Raw genomic sequence first — 19,880 nt, forward strand, 5'->3', positions numbered from 1 at the left:
TAATAATAAAAGGTGGTTTTTTTTTTTTTTTGCTTAAATATTTCTTAAACGGCAGTGCCCCCCCCCGCTGATGACCCAATGCCCCTCCAGTAGATCTGCTCTGGCACCAACTCTGGGGCAAGGCAGGTCTTTAGAGGCGTAAGCAGAGGCGATAGAGTCCACTATCCATCTAGACGGTGTCTGTTTTGTGGCGGCCAAACCCTTGGTGCGGCCACCGAACGACAGAAACAGCTGCTCCGAGCGTCTGAACGCAGCAGCGCGTGTAGTGTACAATCTCAGAGCCCGGACCGGGCAGAGGAGATTGGCATCACGTTCGCTATCGGATGCAGGCATAGCCGATAGAGAAATCACTTGCGCCCTGAAAGGGGTACCAATCGCTTTTGGAACATAACCATGTCTAGGTTTGAGAATGACAACTGAGTCATTAGGTCCAAACTCAAGACACGTGGCGCTCGAAGAAAGCGCGTGAATGTCCCCCACGCATTTTACTGAGGCGAGTGCAATCAGAAAAACGGTTTTTAGCGAGAGATATTTTAGATTCACGGACTCGAGTGGCTCGAACGGAGGGGCTTTCAACGCTTCGAGAACTGTAGAAAGATCCCAGACCGGAACCGAAGGAGGGCGAGGGGGATTCAACGGTCTCCTCATGAGCGTTTTGTTCAAAAGCCTGAGATCTAAGATCGGCCTGAGGCCGCTGTCTTTCTTGGGCACAAGGCTGGGCGCCGAACTGTAAGGGGGGTGGCCTACGAACTCCTGAGTGAGTCTTGAAGCCGACTTCTGCTGATGAAATGGCAAACTATGTTCAGTAAAACTTTCTTTAATTTTTTATAATTCTGAGTTCGGGTCTTCATTCTTCATATCTGGTTCTGGGTCCTTAACTGTTAATCCCTAACAGTTTGGTTAGAAAATAACGGCCGTAAAACCCTGACGGTCATAGATGGCGGAACTCTCTCTATTGCGCCTTTCTGCAGCATCTTCGCTATTTCTGAGCGGAGCGTGCTAAGAGCTGCTGGGCTGACAGCGGATTTGAGCCGAACGCGGGAACGGGGCGGGCGGCGATTAAACTGTAATAGGTAGTCGTTCTTTATAATGCTTAGAACCCAAGGGGAAATGCCGGGGATGGCCTCCCACGCTTTGAAGCATGCGGCTAGCGGCTGGATAGCAATGTTGTCCTGATTGCTGCACATAGCGGGCTGAAAACTGTGTGTGGGCACACTTGTGTGTGTGGCAACGGGAATTACACTCAGAGAGGAGTTTATGGGCTGTGAGACAGAGCGAGCAGAGAGGGGACACGCGCATGGGCTCGTGGGCGTGCTTATGTTTTCTGCTACTAGAGCGGGCTGTGGCACATTTTTTACACCTGAGGCTTTTATGCTCTTTTTTGTGAACTCTCTGGGTAGCCGTAAAAACGGATTTTTGTCGCTCGCAAGCGGGCAGGGAGACCGGCTTGTTTGTGGCAGTGAGCACTACTGCAGTGGGCGAGGTGTCGGGGACTAGAAGAGGACGAAGCTTTGACGGCGGTCTGGCCGCAGCGGGAGAAGGCCGCCTTTTTCTCAGCTGTGCTAGGCAGATTTTTGCTGATCAGGCTTCAGCGTGATCTTGGGTCGAGGCCCCCGGGGAGGCGGCTGTCTGCGTCGGCTGTCAGAGCGAGAGCGAGGGCGGCCGCCCTGTCTACGCTGGGGTTGATTAGCCTGCTGAGGCGGGCGCTGTTGCGGGGTTCTGGCAGGAGGCTCGCGAGAACGGCCTGCAGAAGTGCTGGCGTGGCAGGGCAGGAACAAGTTCATGGCCTGGGTGGCTTTCTGTACCTCGGAGAAACAGTCAACGATACCCGCATGTAAAACGCATGCAGTGAAATTTGAAATACTCCTCCTAGAGCTCTGATCAAAATTCGATGAAACTCGTCAGCATGAAGTCAAGACATTGAGGATGAAAGTTTGCGAGGGGATTTTTGATATCTCAAACGGTTTGGCCATGGCGAGGAAACGAAATTATGGCGAGAAACGTGAAACAGGAAGTGTGTTATAACTTCAGCATACATTAACTGATCTTGATGAAACTTCAGCAGTTTGTTCGCTGTAAGAGGACGATCCCATGGATGTGATTATTGTGAGTCAAAGTTATAGCGCCACTGACAGCAGGAAGTGTGTCCCTTTTAAAATGCTTTGAAATCACCCTCTTATTTTTACCCGATTTGCTTCAACCTTCATCTGTATAATGTAAATACAAAGCAGATGAAGGCCTGTGAATGGATTCTTGATATCTTTGAAACTGTTGCCATGGCAACGCTTCAAACTTTGAAATTATTTTAGGATGCTTTTGAGACTCTTAGCATGCTTGAAATTGCATGAAACTCAACAGACACATCACATTTATTAGCCAGTAGACATGTGCAAAGTTTCAGAAACGGGCATGGTGCAAGGACTAAATAGCGCCACCTTTTGACAAAAGTGGGGTTGTTAGTTTTATCTGCAGTTACAAAAATCGGTTTATACATTGTACTCCTCAAGCCGGACAACTTTCTAATACATAGTCATAAGCTCGGACCAAGAGGAAGTCAGATATTTTGGTTTGAATATGGTGAACCTCTCTCTAAGCCTACGTCCCTGTATGGCAAGCCCTTTTAACATTTTAAAAGCTAAGTTTGCCTATCCGGAATTAACATTGTAGATATCAACAACGTCTTTCTGTCTAGTCGTAATTACATTTTGGATAGTTTGTATTATCATTTAAGATATCTGTAACATAATTGTGACTAGTCGAAATGACAGAGTACGGCAAAGAAAACAAAAAAAAACAATATTTTTTTATTGGTATTTTATTGCAAAAAAATTAATCTGGCATTTAATTCAATGTTTAGAATACACATAATTATTAAATAAAATCAGTTTGGTATTCAACTAAATTCAATCTTTGGCTGGAAGTGTCTCCTAGTCTCTCTTTATTAAGGGGACAATGGTTTGATTTGCAGGTATAGAGGTATCTGTTGTAATGTCTGTCTTTTGCTCCTTGTTTGCATGTTTTAGGTGAGAAACTGGTGTTGTTGAAGTCTCGCTTGCAAGAAGCCATGGCCATTCGCAGAAAGGAGGAGAGGGAGCGCAGAGCGGCTTTGCATCGTCTTGATAATGAGGATTGTGGCGACGAGGAGGAGGAGGAGGAGATGACTGAGTCAGAGGATGAAGAGGTACTAGAAATACATCAATATATTTCAGCGTTTCCCCTACCATTGATAAAGAATAACAAAATATATAAATGTTAATAATATTATTATACTTGATCTGCAGATAAAGCTCTGGTTTCGCATAAATTGACTATCTTGCTGTAGTACCTCAATTATGTTCCTTCACCACATACAGTCGTGCTCAGAATTAATGGAACCCCTGGTAAATATGATAAACTGGCTGTAAAAAATAATTCTTCATTGTTTATCCTTTTGATCTTCCATTCAAAAAAATTGGCAAAATTTCATTGAAGCAAAAGAATTGAAAGTGGGGGTAAATCACACTATGAAAAATGTTTTTCTCCAAAACACTCTGGCCATAATTGTTGGCACCCTGTTATTAAAAACTTTTTGCAACCTCAGATCTGTAAACTTTTGCCAAGATAACAGATGGCAGAAGCTTCATTTTGTGCTCCGTAACTAATTTTTGTGTTGATTTTTGTTTTGGATCGTTGTCCTGATGGAAGATCCAACCACGGCCCATTATAAGATTTCTAGCAGAAGGCGTAAGATTTTTATTTTTTATCTTTTTGTATTTGATAGAATCCATAATACCATGTATCTGAACAAGATGTCCAGGACCTCCAGCAAATAAATAGGCCCACAACATACAAGATCCAGCAGTATATTTAACCGTAGGCATGGGGTACTCTTCACCCCTGTTTGCACCAAACACATCTGCTGTGTTTGCTGCCAAAAAGCCTCTTTTTTAGTTTCATCTGACCACAGAACCCTGTGCCGTTTGAAGATCCAGTCGTGTCTGACACCTGAATATGCTGGAGTTTGTTTCTGGAGGAGCGAGGAGCATTTTTCTTGAAACCCTCTCAAACAACATGTGGGGATGTAGGGGTTGTCTTTTTTTTTTTCTTTTTTTTTAGGTTTTCTGACCCCAAGACTCAACTAATCTCTGCAATTCTCCATCTGTGATCCTTGAAGAGTCTTTGGACACTCAAACTTTCATCCTCACCGTCCATTAAGGCAAAATAGACACACGTCCTCTTCCTGGCAGAATCATAACATCTTTCGTTGATTTATAACTTCTTAATTATTGTCCTGATGGTCAAAATGGGGATTTTCATTCTTTAGCTATTTTCTTACATCCTCTTTCTATTTTGTGAAGCTCAACAATCTTTTGATGCACATCAGAACCATGTTCTTTGGTTTTATTCATTGTGATGGATGATTCAGGGAATTTGACCTTTGTGCTTCCTCATATTTAAACTCCTTGAAACAAGAAGTCATAGCTGGACAATTTCATGTTCCTAGTCACCCTGATGTACTTAAATTAATATTAATGGGAATGTACTTCAGAGATATTTTTCTCATAAAAAATTCTAGGGGTGCCAACAATTATGGCCAGAGTGTTTTGGAGAAAAACATTTACACTCACCGGCCACTTTATTAGGTACCCCATGCTAGTAACGGGTTGGACCCCCTTTTGCCTTCAGAACTGCCTCAATTCTTCGTGGCATAGATTCAACAAGGTGCTGGAAGCATTCCTCAGGGAGTTTGGTCCATATTGACATGATGGCATCACACAGTTGCCGCAGATTTGTCGGCTGCACATCCATGATGCGAATCTCCCGTTCCACCACATCCCAAAGATGCTCTATTGGATTGAGATCTGGTGACTGTGGAGGCCATTTGAGTACAGCGAACTCATTGTCATGTTCAAGAAACCAGTCTGAGATGATTCCAGCTTTATGACATGGCGCATTATCCTGCTGAAATTAGCCATCAGAAGTTGGGTACATTGTGGTCATAAAGGGATGGACATGGTCAGCAACAATACTCAGGTAGGCTGTGGCGTTGCAACGATGCTCAATTGGTACCAAGGGGCCCAAAGAGTGCCAAGAAAATATTCCCCACACCATGACACCACCACCACCAGCCTGAACCGTTGATACAAGGCAGGATGGATCCATGCTTTCATGTTGTAGACGCCAAATTCTGACCCTACCATCCGAATGTCGCAGCAGAAATCGAGACTCATCAGACCAGGCAACGTTTTTCCAATCTTCTATTGTCCAATTTCGATGAGCTTGTGCAAATTGTAGCCTCAGTTTCCTGTTCTTAGCTGAAAGGAGTGGCACCCGGTGTGGTCTTCTGCTGCTGTAGCCCATCTGCCTCAAAGTTCGACGTACTGTGCGTTCAGAGATGCTCTTCTGCCCACCTTTGTTGTAACGAGTGGTTATTTGAGTCACTGTTGCCCTTCTATCAGCTCGAACCAGTCTGGCCATTCTCCTCTGACCTCTGGCATCAACAAGGCATTTCCGCCCACAGAACTGTAATGTTAGTGTTAGTATTTTGCCAATTTTTTGAATGGAAGATCAAAAGGATAAACAATGCAGAGTTATTTTTTACAGCCAGTTTTCATCATATTTACCAGGGGTCCCATTAATTCTGAGCACGACTGTATCTAGATCACAACAATGGAGAGCATTAGCATTGTTCTTCACGTGCACAGTAACTGAAATTTAAATTTGTTTAAAGAAAAGGCTCAATAAACTATTGCATAGATAGATAGATACTGTATAATACACTATGTGTCGATATGTATTTCCTTTTTGCTTTGAACTGCTCAGTGGCAGCAAGGGATAGGTAGGAAATTATTCAGGGCTCGACATTAAAGAGATAGTTCACAAAATGACTTTTTTTTATATGTTTCAGCTTACCTCAAGGGCATCCAAGATGTAGGTGTCTTTGTTTCCACAGTATTTTCAATATTTTTAGGTCAAACCGCGAATAGTCCGCGGAGGTAGGATAGTCCGCGAAGTGTCCATTTATGTATCCTTCCTTTCACGGGGAAACGAAGGGTGCATTTGGCGTCGCTTTTGAATAAAGTAAGCCTTCGTCGCGCTGCAATGACGCAACCGGCCTTCGAATACGGCCTTCGGAGGATGCATAACTGAATTGGGACAGCCTTCATCCCACCGCGATGACGCAATCGGCCTTTAAATTCGGCCTTCGCGGATGCAGCCTTTGAATTGGGACGTCCTTCGTCACGCGGCTGTGACGCAATCGGCCTTCAAATCTGGCCAAGCGTCCTTCAAATACGGACTTCGGAGGATGCAGCCTTCACATTGGGACACAGCTATTGATTCATTAATTCAAACGATTCGTTCAAATGGTTGATTCATTCAAGAATGAGACAGATGTTTATGAATGGGTCATTGAATCTCTTTGACTCAACTGATTCGTTCAAAATGCTGAATCATTCAGTAATGAAAACAGGATGAGTTCCTGTGAGATGCGTCGTGGTTCTGCTGTGACTTTTCTTTGGAACTATTTTCGCTGCTGAAATGGAACAAAAACACCCAATATTGCTTATAAAAAGTAAGTGACTTAATCTTAACTTTTTATTGAACTGTTGTAGAATAAAATCAGAATCATTCTCTCGGTTTATTGATTCCCTAATTATTTTTTTGTTTGCTATTGATGTTCTAATCAGTCTACTTTTCCGTTAGGGCGAGTACAATTCTCTTTTACTTGTCCTTCAAAAATCCATTTGTCCCGGACAAGCGGACAAGTTAGACGTCTGGAGATACGAACCGCGGCAGGTTTGAGTGTTTTGGATTGCATAAAATAATAAAAGAAACGAACAAATACATGCCGAAAGAAGTGCTAGACAGCAGAAGAGGGGATTGGGATCATGATTGTGATTTGGGTTGATTTTTAATAAAACTAGGCGGATGGAGGTATTAGTATGTGGTGTGTGCATGCCTAATGCATGTATTTGTATGTGTGCGAATATGAATAAATGTATCCTAAATGACAAAAAAAAGACTTGTATAATATGTATTATAGTTCAGTTTGACGAACGATATGTGAACGATATCTGCCTCGTTTGTTAATAGCATTGCTGAAGGACAACATGCATCTTGCATCGTGTGCTATAAAAAGACGGTGGTGTACAAAAAGCGTAAATTTATAGTTTGCCTCAAAGTATTTTATTTGTGTATTTATTTAATTTTTATTATTTCTTTCCCAAGCTCATAAAATAAATTTGGGTCGCACATAAATTGACAGGGTCGGTCGGAAACCGCAAACAAACAATTTTTTTTTTATGCCTAATCATATCATAATACTTTTGCGCAATGAAAGATTTATAGTATTTTTTTTGTTCTGTCCTATCTATCATATGTTGCTGCCTCATTAAACAGCTGTGCTATACATTTGTGCTATATTTATTTTCTTAGTTTTATAGTAGACTATAAAATAATTTATATTTTTGATTTTTATCTTGTTTTTCGCTCTTTGTATTTTACAACAATACAAAGAGCAATGTGTGACGCTTTACTAGATTTAGTGCTACACTTATTGGCTCTTATTTGTTCCCCACTAAATGTTTTTATTTATTTTTTTCACTGAATGTTCTAATTTTATAAAATAATTTTTTCTAGACTAAATTTTTAGATATGAGTTACACACTAATCTAGTTTATATTATAATGTTTGTCATTGGTTATGATCATATTTTTTGTTGTTGTTTTTCTTTATAAGGAAGTTGTCTGTATTAAGTAGATTGTGTTTAACACACAAAAGAGTGATTATCAGTTCAACACACAGTTATAGAAATTCTACTTTATTTATTTATTTATTTTTTACCGCGTTGGTAATGGATCTGTATCGGTCTCTTTTTTTTAATTATAATTATTAGCTAACGCTACGGAGGCCATAATATTTTTGACTCGTGGTTGGCAAAAAATGCATCTCAAAATGCATCAGATTGATGCTTTAAAATATTTTCAATTTTCTTGCCCCTTAGAGGGGTAATATCCTACTCACCTTTTTCACCCCTGACCTGTTTTCATGCCTGCATTTAACTCACACACACACACAGTCACGAATGATGCTTGCACTGTTTTTTGACTAATATGAGGACATGAGTGCATGAGCTTCATCTCCAGACTCCAGATCCGCTCTGGGGTGCGTTTCCCGAAAGCTTCGTTACCCAACTATGGTTGCAAGTTCCGTCGTTACCAATAGAGTTCAATGGAAATTGCGACCAACTTACGACCATAGTTGGCTAACGACGCTTTCGGGAAACGCACCCCTGAAAGTCACTTTGTGAGCATTTGTCATGTCATAAACGCACGGAAACTGAAAGGTCTTCACGGGAACCCATCAAAGTAAGCTCAGTTTAGCTTTACAGAAATATATTACTTTTGTACAGTAGAATTTAGATATGTCTCAGTGATAAAATAATACGAACACTAATACAAATACATTTTGTAACTTTGATTGTAAGGAGTAATACATTTTTCTTCCTGCACGTTTTTTGGCAAAAAGTTTGTTTAATTGCATGTGATTAAAAGAAGTTAAATTTAAAAAAAATGCTGTACAAGTTTTATGATTTCAGTTTATTAGACATGCTTTTTGATTATTACGAATTTTAACACCACGTAGTCGTAACACGCTCCGGGTCACTAGTAGTTCACTACAACACCCCCTCCCCCTTTTCTGCCTGAATTCTCTCAATTCATAGTCATCTTTATAAAAGGTTTGCTCCATTCCTCTTCAGGGTGTTGATGAACTGTTGGGGGGTGGTGATGATGAAGAGGAGGCATTGGACAAGGAGGAAGGGGAAGATGACGTTTCGGTGAAAACGTGCCCGTCTCCAGGCTTCAAGAGCGGCTCTCCGGCCCCTGCAGACACTGATGGAACATTAATGCTGTTTGCCGGAAGCTCCTGTTCCCGGACAGGGTGTGTGTTCGCTTCACTATCCAGCTGCAACACACACTCTACAGTCCACACTAATGTAATGTCTTCTGTCCAGGGATGGTGTGAGAAGATCAGGAGCTGCTGGCAACGAAGCATACAATAAAATGGGTGAGTGAATATGGATATTAAGCACCCTCATCTTGGGTTGAAAACATTGATTTCTTAATTTTAATCTGTTCTCATTTTGACGAACCGATATTGATTCTAGATTGAATCCCAAGAATCAAAGTCTGTGTTTTGCATGAACAAATCTTCACTGAACATTATTCGTAGCTCCTGCCATCCACGAATCACAATAAGCCTCCATACTTTTGATATGAAACAAAGTCTCAGCTTTCAAATCCTGTCAGTTTTATTTATAAGTTCAAGCAATAAATGTGTGTTTGTGTCTCTTTGATGTAGCGCCTCAGTTGAACCGATCATCTCTTCCTCTTTACTAGTTTACAGCAGCAAATAAACAGTGAACATCAGAAGGAATGTGGAAAGATACAGAATAACTTCCTGAAATTAGGGATGTCCCGATACCACTTTTTCACTTCCGATACCGATACCGATGCCGCACCTTTGGCTTTTGCCGATACCGATATTAGTCCGATATTTTTTTTCTTCGTGGTCCGACGTGCCGTATACGGCCCACAGGGTGGTTTATAGGTTTAACTTTGTGAAAGACAAAACAAAACAAACACAAAAGTAAACATAATACATATCTTTGGAAAGCTGAGAAACTCGTGATTCGAACGACGTAAACCATTTTAAGATACAATCAACACAGCGGGCACAATCTGTCTCTTTGTCAGACCACCAACAGCCAAAACAAACCAACACAAACTGGAAGAAACTCACCAATTAGCCATCTGTTAGTCCACATTCCAACAAAAATGGTTTGGTTTCACTGTAAAGCGTCCATACAATCCAATTTGAAGAAGTTTTTAGTCCAAAACAATTGTATATATGAATAAACATCCATGGAATGTAAATAGTAGCATTTCGCGTTAGCCGACAGCGCTATCACAACTTCGACGCACTAATGCTACGTTCACACCGGACGCGAATAGGGCGTCAGGCGCGAATGATTTCAATGTTAAGTCAATGCAAGAAAAATTCCTGCGGCGCGAATGAGGCGTGGAGCGCGGCGCGGAAGACGCGAATACGCCTCATTCGCACGTCAAGTTGGCGCGAATGGCGCGAATTGAGCGTTGTGCATTCACGCGTTTGACGCGAATTCGCGTCTGCCGCCCGAGTTGGAAAATCTGAACTTTGGCGTGAATTCGCGCCGCGTTAACCAATCAGGAGCCTAGCTGCTTGCTCACGTGGTGAGGTGTCTGGATGCTTCAATAAATTATTTTGTTAATATGACTAAATGCATGGTGGGATTATGCACAACAAAGCAAATGTTTCATCACTTAAAACATTATTTCTATATGGAGACATGTTCATTTTGTATTGAATGTTATTCATTCCATATCTAGAAATAGTATTATGTTGTAAAGACAATCAACATATGTGCATAAATTCGTGTCTGGACGTGAGAGAGAGAAAAAAATCACAGGACAGGTTAATAACTTTTGAAGGCTGGCTCTATTTATTATCAAAACAAAAATAAATGACAGCTAGATTAGATGGATGAGGGGCCGGGCGAGGGTGATCCTCGCTCAGATGCGGGACAACAGGTCATCAAACTGGGCGCGGGACAGGCGGAAGTACCGCTGACAGCGGCCGTCATCCAGCGCAGCTCCTGGAGCGAGCAAATGGTGAAACTCGCCAAACGGTTCGGCTCCGAAGGGTCCGGTGGACACAAATATACGGCGACGATGATCCCCACGCCGCTGTTTTGCTATCCAGAGTAAATACAGAGCGGTAACTCTTGATGAATGCTTGGTCGACATAAAAACAATGACCGCCAACGGATTTTGATTCTGACGCGCGTCACGCGCGTAAATTTCGCTTCAAACTTTACGCGCGCCAGTTTCGCTCTTGACACGCGAATTAACACTAGTGGTCAAGCGTCAAACTAGACGCGTCAGGCGCGAATTTGACGCGCGATTCGCGTCCGGTGTGAACGTAGCACAACACTATTGTTCCGTCTAACTTCAGTTGAAACGTAAACATTGGAGAAAAAAGAATGTCAAAATGGCCGCTGACCCATGAACTATTGATTGACAGGTCATTTTAGCCAATCGGCGAGTGTTAGGGGTGTCTTCTAAACTCCAACAGCCAACGAGCGTGCCTGGTGAAGATCGGTACCTACCTCTCTTTGAGTGACAGTTTATCTATCCAGTTGCAATAGAGAATGAAATGACGCTATTTTCTGATAGCCAATGAATTTCTGAAAAGACTGAAATGCAGCTTTTGTGGGTGGAATCATCCGATTACATTAGAATCCGTGCGAGAGTGATTCTCTGCGCGCGTGTGCGTAAACACAACAATCATCACGTGACAGGCTGCGCCGCTAAACTGGATATCGCTCATATTTTTTTCTCCCCTCCGATCTCCGATCTAGCGTTCTGGGCCGGTATCGGCGCGATACCGATGCCGTGGATCGGATCGGGACATCCCTACCTGAAATCAATTATGTGTCGTGTATTTGATGTATACCAAAATTAATATCGCAATTGTTAACAAATTGAATCACAGTCTTCTGGGTTCGTACTTTAAATCCTTGAATTACTCTTTTTGAAATGTAAGTCCTGGAAAACCCTTGAAAACAGCCATATTTACGAAGAGGTACTTGAAAAGTGCTTGACTTGTTTAAATATATATTTATAGATGAAACTTAATTATTCTGAAAAAGCACAAATGCAATACTGGAGTGCAAAATTAATTGATAAACCAGACCTTTTTTCGTTACGAAGTACACCAACATTATAATATTATTTATTGAACAATAATAGATTATAAACTTTGAATTTTATACCTTCCTAGTTGTATTTTGTATACGATATATATCTGTGGTTTTTGAGTTAAAAAAAATTAACTTTAGATTGTTTGATAAGTGTGATCTCTGGTTGTAGTTTTTGAAAACCAAAAAATTCAAGGAATTTCTTGTTACCATATCTATACCAACCCTGAGTCTTGTGAATCGAAATGAATCATGAAGTTTGTCACCCTAACCCTAGTTATATATGAAGCGCATGTGAATCCGACTGATTGTGTGTTCTCCACAGAGGAGGATGACGCCCTGTCATTGGCGAAGGACAGCAGCCACAACAGTAGCTTCGAGCTGATGGCTTCGATGATCCCATCCTACCAGCCGGTGAGCAGAGCAGCCGGGCGAGGCCTGTCCCACAGTGTGTTTCGCTCTCCCTCTCCCTGCCTCTTCCGGCCCAGCTTCCTCGGCTCCGCCTCCAAGGTGAGCCACTTGCTACACTTATGGCTCGTTTCCACCGAGTGGTACAGTACAGTTCTGGCCGTGTGACAAAAACACCCAATATTGCTTATAAAAAGTAAGTGACTTAATCTTAACTTTTTATTGAACTGTTGTAGGAAATCAATGTCACTTTTTCAATCGTGATGGTATTCAGGAAAAGTAATTGAGGCTGCTTAACATATGTTAAAATATAAAAACTCCACATTTAGATTTTTTATAGGTAGTATGTTGTTAACTGTGTGTGCTCTCCGCTCGTGTGTAGATTTCTCTGCGCGAGCGTCAACAGCGCAACCTTACCATCAGTAAAACAGCAGGCCTACATTTATTATCCACAATCGATCGCAACTTGCAATAAATGTAATAAAATCAGAATCATTCTCTCGGTTTATAAATTCCCTAGTTATTTATTTATTTATTTTTGTTATTGATGTTCTAATCAGTCTACTTATCCATCAGGGCGAGTACAATTCTCTTTTACTTGTCCTTCAAAAATCCATTTGTCCCGGACAAGCGGACAAGTTAGATGGGCTCTGAGTCTGGAGATACGAACCGCGGCAGGTTAGAGTGTTTTGGATTGCATAAAATAATAAAAGAAACGAACAAATACATGGCGAAAGAAGTGGTAGACAGCAGAAGAGGGGATTGGGATCATGATTGGAAATTTTGGGATGATTTTTAATAAAACTAGGCGGATGGAGGTATTAGTATGTGGTGTGTGCATGAATAAAAGTATCCTAAATGACAAAAAAAAGACTTGTATAATATATATTATAGTTCAATTTGACGAACGATATCTGCCTCGTTTGTTAATAGCATTGCTGGAGGACAAGATGCATCTTGCATCGTGTGCTATAAAAAGACGGTGCTGTACAAAAACGTAAATTTATAGTTCGCCTCAAAGTTTTTTATTTGTGTATTTATTTAATTTTTATTATTTCTTCTACAAGCTCATAAATTAAATTTGGCTCGCACATAAATTGACAGGGTCGATTGGAAACCGGAAACAAACACATTTTGTTTTTATACCTTATTAAAGCTGAAGTTATTCATTCAAGAGCTTTGCCTTCTGTTGTTTTATTCTCAGTAATGTCGCAATCGTCACATGTTTATACTGCTGCCCCTTTAAGAACGAGTGCAGATTTCATATCTACTGATGCACCATATTTTCTCCCAACTATTTCCATAACTATGTTCATTTTAGACATAAATGGTTTAAGTGTTAATCTCCAAGCTGGTCGTTTGGACATTTTCATGCAGGCTACATTTGATCGTTTAGACGCGCATATGAAGCCCAGAGTATGCTTATCTTGTTGCGGTCTTTTTCGGAGCGCGCGCCGCACTGGGAAAAGCATCTCTTGCGCAAATTTTGTGCTTTTAATAGCTCTTTTTATTATTAAAAGCATCCCGCAATTTAGCAACAGCAGAGACTGCATTTTACAACAATCACCGATCGTGCTGAATCTGCTGATTCTGTCTTAAAGTTTGAGTTTTAAGGAGAAATGACCATCGCACCGCTGCAATGGGAAGGAAGTTGGCTAGACAGAATGCGGCTATTATTTTTGATGTTTTTTTAACCTCAATATATTATTTAATCTTTGGAAATCAGACTAATATCACAGATCTAAAGTGTAACCCGGCTATGTTTGAATGTTTAGTTCTGTCCTCTCTCGTCACTCATTAAGCAGGGCTGTCGTGTTGTGCTTGCTGTGGCACAGCGTGAGAGATCTCTCTCTTTCTCTTCTGGACTGCGAATTGCAAACATGCATCACAGACAAATAGTTTAAAATAAAACGGCTTTAGAAACATTGCATTTTGCTGTCTTGCTCTGCTGCGGTGTTTCCAGTGTGAAGTATTTCCACACAGCGAACATGTTGGTAGCTCAATGCTATCCTGCTAGCTGGCTGCAAACTGCGGAATGGATACATTGAGCCCCTCTTTTTTTTACAGTCTATGAGCTGCACCTCTGTTCAGGATATCCATTCCACAGTTTGCAGCCAGCTAGCATACTAGCAGGCCCGGCGGGAATCACTTTTCAGTAGGGATGCACCGAAATGAAAATTCTTGGCCGAAACCGAAAAAAGAGGAAACCAAGGCCGAAAACCGAAACACCGAAAGAATTATTAGTATTATTGCATTTATGGCTATGACTGTGTACAAACTTTACTAAAATCAAGGCATTGCAATTGCATTGATTCCCCCAAACACCCTGTTCTCACTAGGCTACTATCTTAATGTAAAGAGTCATTTCTTGTGACTTCCTTTGATAAGCAAGCATACTACATCATAGAAAGTGCTGGGAATATTTAATTTTTCATCTTGTTTTATTTCAGACTATAACGAGTGTAAATAAGGTGTGGCCCCTTTGAGATGCGCGCTCCCTGTTGAATTGTCTGCAGTGTTATATGTGCGCCTCAAACCCCCCATGTGTGCGGGTAATTTCTGTTTGATGCTAATTCTTTTATCTTATGTTGTTTATTAAGTAATGATGTGACGGTAGAACGTGTGACAGACAGTTATACGAGTTCGATTTGTGAGATGTCAATCGCCTCCGTGAGTCTGTCTGGCGTCTGCAATAACTTCAGCTGTGAGCTATCCCGTCGCGTAAATGCGTCACTTCATAACGTTCCCATGGAAACAGGGGAAAATGGCTGCTCTTGTGTGAAGCAAACACAACATTTTATAAAATTATTGTGCACTTGTGATATTTCTAGTTGAAGTTTTGCTGAGTTATCCACTAATCTAAGTTTACAATAGCATTTTTGTCATAGGTTATGGTCATATATTTTTTTTTAATTTGTTGTTTTTCTTTACAATGAAGTTGTCTGTATTAAGTAGATTGTTTAACACACAAAAGATTGTGGTTTTTAGGGTTTTATTTAGTTATAATAAACAAAAAAAATGAAATACATTTTTTATCCGATTAATCGAAAAAATAATCGTCCGATTAATCGATTATCAAAATAATCGTTAGTTGCAGCCCTACATTAATCTATAATTCGTTCCCTGGCCAATAGTTTGGACAGAAGGCTAGAGGTTGACCGAAATGTTTTGTTTTTTTTTCACACCGATACCGATCTTTTGAAATAATGCTGCCGATTTATTTTTGAAATATCGGGTCGGCCGATATTTGCTTGGTTTTTAACCTCTATTTGAAAGATAAAATGTAAAAGAAATGATAATTACTTAAAGGCACTCTATGCAAGATCTGTACCTTAATATAACAGCTTCAAAGTCGTTTCAGTGGTTAACAAAGTCCTAGTAGGGCGAATCATCGTAAAGAAGCAGAGTGGTGTTTTATGACATATTTCGTTTTATTGTTGCCTAAAATGTACATACAGAGATAACCGGAGTAGTAGATCGTTCAAGAACGCGCTGTTCCATTAACAGAATTACTGGACTCGCGTCCTCGGGATCATTCTCCTGAGTCGGACTTTGCGTAGGCTACTTGGTATTGAGAAACGCCTAATGCCAGCGCTTGTTTCTTGTGACAAACATGCCGAGAAGCAAGAACAAGATCTGCTGTCTGTCATCCATTGCTGTTTACTATGTCGCTTTCTTCGCGCAAAAATGACGTGGGTCGCTTCTCTCCAGCAAACACCACACCTATCAAGTAAGAGTAATGTTGGCTTTGGAAACGCAAGCCAGATCATGGCGTACCGACCCGTACTGTATTGTACTGTACCGTACCCCTCTGTGGAAACGAGCCATTAAGTGGGACTTAAAGGTTCTCTAAGCGATGTGGGGCCAAAACATTTTTTGTCACATACGTCAAACGTCTCCTCACTATCGGCTAGCTATCTGTCCCCTAAACACACTGTAAAAAAAAGCGGTCTCTGTAGACACCACAGGCTCCACAAACGGCAACAAAAACAACCTAACAAACAGTGTTCCAGCCAATCACTGGCAGCAAGTATTTGAGGGTGGGTCTGGGGGGTTAGTGCACGTGCACATGAAGGGGGTGTGTGTGTGTGAAGGAGAGCGAAGCATCAGAGGGAAGTTTGAAAAATGGCCGAAACACGACCAAAGAGACGTCGTTCTGAAGAACAAATTAAAAAGAAGAAGGAGTCGGATAAAGAACGTGCGAATTTCCGAATTTACATCGGTAGCAAAGCTTTTTAACGATGGCGAGAACTCCGGCGGCAGAAGGGCTTCCAGTCCGACATTCAGGTTGCTCTGTTTTTGCTGGACAGGTGGGTAACGTTAAATTGTTTTTTTTTTCTTCTAAATTGACGCTTATGTTCGCCAAACCCACACAAGGATATAATTAGCTAGAAATGCACGTTCACAATTATTTCAGGAAGGACGGAAGGGAGGGGGAGGAGATGAGATGCGGAGGAGGGAGGGTCTAGCTAGCCTCCGATTTGTTTGAAAATATTCCGAACGTCAACACCCAGGATCGCTTAGAGAACCTTTAATCATGCCATGTTTTTAACCATGTTTGAACTTTATTAGTTCAATATAGTGAAAGAGTAAAACTATATGCAAAATAAGATACACCGGTGTTGTGCCAGATGCGAAGTTTATTGTATGTATCATCTTTTTACTACTTTAATTCATTTTATAACAGTATCATTTATGTCTTTTATAACCGCTTTATTTATTTTGTGCTTATTTTCTATGCAAAGCACTTTGAATTACCATAGTGTATGAAATGTGCTATATAAATAAACTTGCCTTGGCTTTATCTGTTTGGCTAGTAGTTTTAGATGTGATATCGAAGAACTTCAAGTGAGCTTCAACTATTAAATGAAAATAAAAGTTTGTTTTGCTGATCCGTAAAATTATCCGATCTGTAAATGATTCGTAAATGATGCAAACCTGGTAAAAACGAAACCGTGGTCAGTTGAGTTTCAGTTGTATATGATGATGATGATTTGTTTTATTGCTCATTAATGCCGAGTTCAGACTGCATGATTTTAGCCACGATTTCGGCTCGCCGACAGGTTTTGGGAAATCGCCGACAAATGCCCGAAATCACAGGCAAATCGGTGCTCGTTCACGCGAGTGACAAGCACGCAGTGTGAATGAGCAAAGATGTGATCTGAGAGAATCAACGATGAGTCGCCGACACCCATGAGATATTTGGCATGCTAAATATCTGGACCTGTCGGCGATTCAAAATCCTGCTGTGTGAAAAGTGTTTTGACTGAAAACTACATCAGCGATTACTGACAACCAGTGAGAGGGCAAGATACAGAGAGCAGCAGGGAGTTCGGGGAGGAGTTATAGATCACATATCAACGTGCATGACATTGTTTCAGAAAATTTCTTCTCTGTCTATTTGGACCCAAGAAATGGAAGAAAAACTAGTAGAAATTTGGCAGGAGCACCCGTCTTTATTTGATGTTTCATCTGAGCCGTATCACAACCAGGTCGAAAAAGAAAAAAGTCTCACGTGAGAACTCCGGTCTAGCACGTGTGATTTTTGCGTTGTTTCCTTGTCACATCTCACGTGTGTTTGTTGTGAAACGTAGTTTGCCCGCAGCGTGCTAGACTGAGTTGTCGACGTTTTTTTTTTTTTTTTTTTTTCTATTGTAAAGTCATGCAGTGTGAAACCTTCTGTCGCCGATCCATCGTGCAGTGTGAACACAGCAGTGACTAAATGCTGGCCAAGATAGTCATGCAGTGTGAAAAGAGCAGCGACCTGACTACTTTGAAAATCGTGCAGTCTGAACTTGGCATAACAGATACGTACAATATGAATGAATGAATGAATCTTCTTCTTCAGAGCTCGGGTAAGATGTCCGAACCCTCGCTGTCACTCCCGGTGGAGGATTCCCAGGACCTTTACGCTCCCTCTTCCCCGAGCGAGTGTGCCGTGCCTCAGGCCGGAGACTCCCAGGGGCGCTTCTCTCTGGAGGACGACACACACTCTCAGCTACTCGATGCCGACACACACTCCCAGCTACTGGATGCCGACGGCTTCCTAAACGCCGGCCCTCGAGGCGTTCCCAGCCGATCCCACAAACGCCAGCTCATACTGGACAGCCTGGATGAGAACGCCATGGACGCCAACATGGGCGAGCTCCTGGGGCTCTGCTCCGGGGCCTTCGGGTCGAGCCAGACCCAGCCTGGAGTGGAGGACGAGCTGTTGGGCTTGTGTTCGGGAGCGTTCACCACTCAGCCCGAAGAGCCGGCCGTGAAGCCCAGGGAGAAGAGCGAGACTGCAGAGCCAAAGGAGCGGGGAGGAGAGAGTCACGACATGGACCAGCTGCTGGCGCTCTGCTCTGGCAAGTTCACCGGGAGCCCATGTAAGTCCTGCTCTGTTGTTTACACTGAGGATCAACTTCATTTATACTGTGCTTTTTACAATAGAGTGTTACAGAGCAGCTTTACAGAGATAACAGGAACATAATGCAACAAAGATTGTTTCCAGAAGAAAATCGCGTCACAGTCCGGCTTAAGTAAGCTCAGTGATGGTTCATTTTTGTTGTAAAAAAAGTTATTTATTTAGTTTATATATAGCCGCTCTGGAGAAAACCGTGATGTCATCGTCCAGCTCAGCTCAGTTCTCATGTAATGCTGCAGGACATCAATAATATTGAATATTGAATATTCAAGTTTTGTAGGTAACACTGTATTCTATAACCTCTTTTTAGCTGCTTCTTCCCTGCGATCCGTCTCCAGTCCTGCCTTTGAAAAGCCTTCTGAAACAAACAGGTAAGGAGCGATAATCAGTGGGGTTGGGAATCGAACACTTTAGATTAGTTTGTGAGCATTTCAGTATGACTTCAAACCATTCAGTGTCAATTAGTGTTCAGTGCTGCAGGTGTGTGTGTGTGTGTGTGTGTGTATCAGTATACTGGACCTGTGCAGCTCTTAATGATTAACTGAACTGAAATTTGAGAAAAGTTGATAAAACAGATGTATTTTAATTATTCTCATTGGTATCATTTTTTTGTTTTTGTTACACGGGAGCAGCCGTAGCTAGTGAATATTCTGAGGCTAGCTGACGTGGCTGAGGAAACAGAATTTTTAGCGACACACTATTTAGAGATGTGTACTTTCTTCAATGAATACATGAAACGTCTGACAATGTCTGCATCAAATGTTTTATTTACACAAGTTACAAGTTCAATGCATCACGTTAACGTTATTCGAATCTTTGATATTCGGCTGAGGGGAAAAGATCCTTGATGTATATTTCACTGTAAAGGATGGGATTCTCCTTCCGAAATGCCCCTTTCCCATAGAGTGAACTGCCAGTACGCTGTTAATCTAAACAGTCTGAGAAAAGTATAACAATTTAGCCCAGCCTAGTCACCTATTCGAAAAATACCCTGCTACTAATGGGGCGCTCGCGTCTCAGCTCGGACATCCATTAGAGACAGCATAGCCGCCTCCAACACGTTTCTCTCACCGAACAGCATCCGAAATGAACGGTGCATGGTGATGCATTTTTCGCCGATCAATAAATGTTCCAGGTTGATCTCTCTGCAACAGATCGACTCCGGTGCAATGTCCATGCGCCACAGCGCTCGCGCCCACAATCACTTCCTCCCAAAAATCCTGTACTGCAAGTGGACTCTGAAACTGATTGTCCTTCATGTGGTGGTCGTCAGATACTACCAGC

General features: G+C 41.7%; 1 protein-coding gene across 4 annotated transcripts in view; it reads left to right on the plus strand.

The window, feature by feature from the left end:
• The window catches only part of clspn (claspin), a 47,856-nt gene that overhangs the window by 17,102 nt on the left and 10,874 nt on the right, over nt 1-19,880 (plus strand). For all 4 annotated transcript variants that reach the window (XM_089122898.1, XM_089122895.1, XM_089122896.1 and 1 more), the window contains exons 10-15: nt 3,024-3,181; nt 8,741-8,922; nt 8,996-9,048; nt 12,105-12,289; nt 18,036-18,558; nt 18,907-18,967. In XM_089122898.1, coding sequence (XP_088979024.1) covers nt 3,024-3,181; nt 8,741-8,922; nt 8,996-9,048; nt 12,105-12,289; nt 18,036-18,558; nt 18,907-18,967 — 1,162 coding nt within the window. The remainder of the gene's footprint in view (nt 1-3,023; nt 3,182-8,740; nt 8,923-8,995; nt 9,049-12,104; nt 12,290-18,035; nt 18,559-18,906; nt 18,968-19,880) is intronic.

The sequence above is a fragment of the Pimephales promelas genome, chromosome 18 (assembly GCF_988280905.1).
Source record: "Pimephales promelas chromosome 18, fPimPro1.hap1.1, whole genome shotgun sequence".
Classification (NCBI taxonomy): Eukaryota; Metazoa; Chordata; class Actinopteri; order Cypriniformes; family Leuciscidae; genus Pimephales; species Pimephales promelas.